The sequence below is a fragment of the Frankliniella occidentalis genome, unplaced genomic scaffold (genome assembly GCF_000697945.3).
Source record: "Frankliniella occidentalis isolate FOCC.00 unplaced genomic scaffold, Focc_3.1 Scaffold82, whole genome shotgun sequence".
In the NCBI taxonomy this organism is placed as follows: Eukaryota; Metazoa; Arthropoda; class Insecta; order Thysanoptera; family Thripidae; genus Frankliniella; species Frankliniella occidentalis.
The window spans coordinates 622,186-628,349 of NW_026267212.1; the positions used below are offsets into that span (position 1 = coordinate 622,186).

The 6,164-nt window shown below is 60.4% G+C and overlaps 1 protein-coding gene across 1 annotated transcript; it reads right to left on the reverse strand.

Annotated features, from left to right (window-relative positions):
* Window positions 1-3,023: 3,023 nt before the first annotated feature.
* Window positions 3,024-6,110, reverse strand: LOC113210108 (3 beta-hydroxysteroid dehydrogenase/Delta 5-->4-isomerase). The gene is made up of 4 exons (XM_052269104.1): window positions 5,430-6,110; window positions 5,085-5,342; window positions 4,834-4,989; window positions 3,024-3,725 (listed from the first exon to the last, which is right to left on the reverse strand). Exons 1-4 carry the CDS (start codon window positions 5,818-5,820, stop codon window positions 3,268-3,270), a joined length of 1,263 nt encoding a protein of 420 aa, XP_052125064.1. The 5' UTR covers window positions 5,821-6,110; the 3' UTR covers window positions 3,024-3,267.
* Window positions 6,111-6,164: the final 54 nt, after the last annotated feature.

Consider the following 6,164-nt stretch of genomic DNA (forward strand, 5'->3'; position numbering starts at 1 on the left):
AGGAGTGTCAATTTTCTTAAAGAAAAACTTAAATAAATCGAGGGGATTCGATCCCCAGGCTGACGGTGTCCGGACCAGACACCAGCGCGCTCGCCACTCGGCTGTCAGCTGCTCCTCTCCGTAGAGAGGTCAGAACTCGGTCCCGCTTTACGACAGCCGAGTGGCGACCGCGCTGGCGCGTGGTGCTCAAGACACTCTCAGCCCAGGGGTCGAGTCCTGGTCGGGGCGAACAATTCTTTTTTGCAAGGGGGGAGGGCTGCTGAGTAGAAAGTCAAGTCCACCTCACCGTGTCGGCTGGTCTTCTGGCCTAGCCCTTGGTCCCTGCGCCGCAAACTACTAAATCGGAAAAATGAGCCTCGGTCAGTATTCGAACCAACAACTAACCGCGTCCCGGGCGCGCGCTCTATCAACTGAGCCAATGATGAGGCTTTGACACAAGTGAAGCTTATCTCCGATGTGGCTCACACCCCGAAACATATGGCTGGCAGAAGGGCAAAAGGGTTCCGTCGACTAGATTCGAACCAGCGACTGTTTGCGTACCGGCCCATCACATCAGGTGTGTCGCACGGCTGTAAAGTCATGGCCAGCCGAGCGCGAAAAATATCACCCGGCCGAGATTCGAACCAGCAACCAGGTTCATACTAGGCCCGGACGCTACCGACTTGGCCACGACGGAACGATACAGAGTACAACTTTCGGTGGAATCCACATCTCAGCTGTGACTGACACCCGAAGACACTTGGCCAGCAGAGCAGGAAAAATGATCGCGGACGGGATTCGAACTACCGACCTTCCCCACGATCTCCCAACGATTACGCTTTAACACGCTCGGCTACCAGCTGGCTCCTCCGGGGCCGAGATCTGAGCTCGGTCCTGCCAAACGGGAGACAAAAGGCGACAAAGAAAAAATTTGCCCCGGCCGGGAGTTGATCTTAGGGTTGACAATTTTGGTTCGGATGAAGCTGCATGCGGTCATGTCGACGTCGACTGTAGCTACAACTGTTGAACTACGAAAGGGGCGTGTGGCTGGTGGCGTCGGACATCGTATGTTGTCACATTTGTGACCACATTTTTGTGTCCATGAACATGAACGTGTCTTCTACTACCACTTGTAGCCGCGACACGAGTTGTCGCTTGGACGCCTGCGAGGTAGGCCACGGCTTCTCTCTAAGGCGCCTGTCGTGACGGGGACTTCGGGTTTAGGCTCCTTTTGACCTCGGGCTCGAAAATCCTTTCAAAAGCTAAGAAGTGACGCCGTGTCAATCTAGGTGTGGGTCGATGATTGTCGCTGAAAACGCCTGGAGGGTAGGCAATGCTTCCCTGAATCGGGACCCCGCGCCGCGGCTCCCTGCCCCCGAGTGCTTGGACTAGGAGAGAGCTTCGGAGAGGCATCGATATATTTCGTTTTCGCTTTAGGTCTTAGCGCTGTTTACTTCTGATTGATATTCTAGGATTGGTGGAAGTAATGAATTCGTCTATAGACGGTTCAGTTTAAGCTAACTCGGGCACTGTCGGCTGTAGCTACAATCGTGTAGCTACAAACAGGGACGTCTTTTCTTTGACGCGATGCTGCCACGGCCGGTCACGGCACGGCCCTATTTTATAGACGGTGATTCAAGTTTATGTGAACTGACGTCTTACCGTAACACTCATTGAAGTTGAAGTGGGGGGACAAAAAGAGGTCGGACAAACGACACAACTCTGCGTTCGAGTTTTTATTTTTTTCTAGGATAGGATATAAGTTGATTGTTCGCAGCAATAATGTTATCACGGCAGCCAAACTGAAGCAGGTACGTAAGTGATCTAATTCATGAAGCCCGACCCCATATTATCCACGACCACCAAACACTCCAGGGTCGCGCGTTGCGGCTTGGCCTGAAGTGGAGGTGGGGCGCGCAATGCGCGGGGCTTCGGACGTAGGAGCTCAAACAAGTTGAACACAAGTTTCACGCACGCGCACGGAATGGCCCCCTAAAACACAAAAGCTCCCCCTACCGCTCTCTCCCCCCACCCCCACCCCTCTCTCCTACCCCATTAGGCCCTAGAGGTCCTGGAGGTCCTCCTGCCCCTGTTCCCCACACAGCCTTGCCCAAGGAATGTAACCTCGCCTCCGCCCTCCCTCCTGTCTTTCTCGACTACTTATGAGCTCAGTAGGGCAGCGTGTACGGGCGACTAACGGCCCCTCTGATTTCGCCCATTGTTGTCAGCCGATGTGTTGCGATGAAGCGCGGGCGGGTGTGGGTGTGGGGGGTGGGTGGCGGGCTTGCGCCGGCTTAGCGCTGGAATACTCCATACCCCGCTAACTGTTCATCGTGAACCATCATGGACTAAGCTTGTTTACTTCCATGTCTTCCCCGATAGCGAACTTTCGAAAATGGTCTCGAAGAACTCCATGCCGAATTTCGCTGATGATGATGATGATGAATGTAGCGATAAAAATATCAGATATGTAAGCGTAAGCTAGTACGATGAGCAAAACAAATCGTGGTGGAGGTGGCCGATGCCTATGGACGCGGAGACGCATTCAGCGCCAGATTCTTCATGTCATGACTCGAGCCACGCAGACGGCACGAGCAGCCTTTCGCCGGCTCGTGTGTCTCCAAGGTCTTCAAGGTCTGCAAGCACCACCACCAGGCCCGGAGGGCTCTTCACGCCGCGGCCCCAGCTGGGCGTGGCGTGGCTTAGCGTGGCGGGGCTGAGGCGCGCCAGGAATGCGCCGCCGGCCCCGTTCGCTCGCCGACAATATCCCATGAAATACTGCAGTTTTCGCTTTCGCCAAACAATCGTGTGATGTATATCCCGCCGCCAATTTCCAATTATGTGGTGCCGCCGCGAGATGGCAGTGGCTGGAGTTGGGGGAGTGGCTGGGGGTGGGGAGAGCAGACAGCGAATTTCCGGTATTTCGGTATAGAGGAGAGGGAATGTGGTACAATTTCGCCATGGGTCAGGCCTATCACTCATTCCAGATGAATTTATGTCAATGTGCGATGAAATACTTCGATATAGATTCAAACGATACAAAGTAATGTGAGAAATAACACGTACTTTATTAACTTCGTTCTGCAGTAATAAGCGCGACGTAATTGGTAACAACGATTAAAATTAGTCAACAAGAATATATACAGTAAGTTGCCGCGAGACAATACAAAAACACTTTATAATTAAATACACTTCTTTACAATAATTGTTCTTAAAAATAGTAACATTCGACCGGGGGAAGGATCGATGAGGAACTTGTTCTCTCTCCGCGTTGGACACCGGCGGCGCTCAGTCCAGCGGGTCCACCTCCTGCAGGTCCTTGGCCCGCGCGTAGTACGCCCTGCTGCGGGCGATGGCGTCCTCGGCGGCATACTTGGGCGCGTAGCGGAGGCGGGTCTCGGCGCGCAGCCGGCTCAGCGACACGAACGACGACAGGTAGCTGATGAAGGCGCTGGGCCGGACGGGCAGGCGCGCCCCGAAGGTGGCCGTCACCAGGGTCTCGGCGGCGACGGCGGCCAGGTACGACACCCAGGTGGGCAGCGGCGAGGCGCGGACGCGCACCAGCGACGGCGTCCCGGACCCGGACACGTCCGGGAAGGTTAGCAGCAACTGCGTCAGGCGCAGCAGGTCGCCCTTGGGGCTCTCGTCCGTCACGAACACGGCCAGCCCGGCCACGGCCTGCGCCTCCACGGCCTCCTCCCGGGCGAGCGCGTGGCCCGCGCACACGTGCGCCCAGGCCACGTTACCTGCGGACAGACACGGGGCGTTTACGTGACGGGCGGGCACTTGGTGACACGACACGCGTGACGACCGTCACACTTATTGCTGCCGTTACGCGCGCGCTGCCGGGGCGTGACGAGGCACGTACGCCTCATTGCGAAACACGTTGCGGCGCTGCGGGCTAATCCGAATTATTGAGCGAGCAAATCCCGCGCCCCGCCCTGCGCCGCCCCGCCCTGCGCCGCCCCGCCTCGCGCTTAATGTGCGGTCGGCTCAGCTCCCGCCCCAGATCTGATAAAGCCCTCTGGCCCGGCGCCGCCCCGCCCGCATCCTCTCCCGCTGCGGGTCTCGATCCCCGCGAGGGCGGGGCGGGGCGGCCGCTGCACACCGCGCCGTAGGACTTAATTGTCGCTGCGGATGGTTTATGGAGGCGTGTCCCCCGTGTGGCCGCGAGCCCTAGCAACTCGAACCCCGCCGCACCCCGTCCCACCCCGCTCCCCACCACACCCCGCCCGTGTGCTACACGATATCAGCCGCAGGTGGCGGCACCCCCACAGAAACGCGCTCTCCATCGACATGGTCGGCCGTTAGCGGTGCTTCGGTATGCAGCACCGCGACGCACGGGGCGGGGCGGGGCAGGGTGAGGTGAGGTGAGGTTGGCTGCCATCAGCTCCGGGCCGGGTCGCCGGGTCAGGTCGCGTAAACAGTTCAGCGCCCAACTTCGGCCGTTGCGTGCTGCGGTTTTCGATGACTGCCCCGCCCCCCGCCGGGTAGTACACTCGCGCCGGGCCGGCGCCGAGGGGCGGGCGACAGACACCCGGCGGCCGACGGGGCGGCAGCGGCCGGCGGGATGTGATTGTGCGGGGCCGACTACTCGACGGCCAACCGAATTCGGGCGACAACACAACACAGTCGGGTTTCGGGATCGCAGCACTTCCAATCTAACTGCGCGGCGCGGCGGCGCCAGGTGAACGGCGTGGCGCGGCAGGCGGTGCATTTAAATGGGCGATTGGTTGGCGCGGCCGCGGCGCGTATCGTATCAGCTCCGCGGCATCCCCGCCTCGCCGAGCCAAACAGCGCTGCCAAGCAGTGGCGGGGCGGGGCGGCCAGCGGGGGTGCTGCTGGATATCTTACCGACATAGGCGTGCTGGTGGCGCTGGCTGGGCCCGCCCAGCTGCAGCAGGGTGTTCTCGAAGAGCCTGGCGAGGCGCAGCAGCCCGGGGACCAGCTGGCGGTCCTCCTCGCCGTACATGGGGGGGGCGCGCAGCGCCACGGTGCGGAGCGAGCCTCCTGCGGGGACAGGACAAGACAAGGGGGGTCAGCAGGAGCGGGCGGCGGCAGGGGTCGGTGGGGCCACCACCACCGGCGCCGGCCGCGGTCCTCACCGTTGTCGAGCGCGCTGCCGTTGGCCGCCAGGACGATCCTCTCGGCGCGCAGCTTGGAGGCGGGGAAGGGCTCCAGGTCGGACGGGTCCTCCGGCGGCACCGCGCGGGCCTCGGTCTGGTTGACGATGACGGAGTAGGAGCCGAGCGCCGTGCCCAGGGCGTTCCGCAGGTACGGCACGAACACGACCTCCACGGAGGAGGTGGACACGAGGCGGGGCACGTTCGCGCGCCGGCAGAGGGAGACCACGGCCTCGGTCGCTGCATGGTGGAGAGAAGACTGTGTCAGCGGAGTGCGCGGCGACCGGGAGAAATGCACTCGAGCTTCGTATGTGTCCGGACACTCACCCTTAACGTTGTGGCGGTGCAGGGCCTGCAGGTCCGCGGGGTACGACCGGTCCTCGAGGCCCGCGCAGTGGATCACGAGGTCCGCGCCGCCGAAGGCCTCCTCGCACTTGGCCTCGTCGGCCTCCTCGGTGAGGTCCGCGGGCACCCATGTCACGGGGACGCGGCTCGCCGCCGGGGACAACCCCAGGCGTTCCTCGAACGGACGCAGGTCCACGACGCGGACCTCGGACACCGCCGCGTCTTCCCTCAGGTGCTTCACCACGTGCTGGCCGAGAAAGCCGCTGCCCCCTGGAAAATGTCCAAAACGCTTGATGATTTTCCCCACGGGGAAAACAATACATGGCTTACAGTTAGAGCTGCAATATTGCAGCGGCAGTGCATCTACCTTCATCAACCATATAAGAATGTAATTTTGTCAAGGCCTACGATAATCGGAAAAAATGAAAGAAACTAACAAATTAAAACAATTTATTCACAGTGCTCTTTTTTTCCGTGCCACCTGTCAAAACTTACACGCATGCCTTTCTTTGAGCCCACGCTGCCCCGCCTGGCTGGCAGGTTGGGCACGTTGGGGCAGGCCTCGCCGCCCCGCCCGGCATGGCACGGTCGCCATACGTAATACTGGTCCGGTAGGTCGAGTCGGTGGTCAAGGCCCTGGACGGCCCCGCCGTTGACCTTGGGATCGGGCCGGGGGTTGCGCCCTTGAGTTACGCCATTCGTGGCGCTGCGGGGGAG

Excerpts from the sequence above, each read along its gene's own strand:
- LOC113210108 (XM_052269104.1), bottom strand. The coding sequence starts at position 5,820 with ATGAAGGTAGATGCACTGCCGCTGCAATATTGCAGCTCTAACTGTAAG. Across the intron at positions 5,343-5,429 it reads GCACCGCCACAACGTTAAGG|CGACCGAGGCCGTGGTCTCC; the intron begins GTGAGTGTCCGG and ends TCCACCATGCAG. Across the intron at positions 3,726-4,833 it reads CCACCAGCACGCCTATGTCG|GTAACGTGGCCTGGGCGCAC; the intron begins GTAAGATATCCA and ends GTCTGTCCGCAG.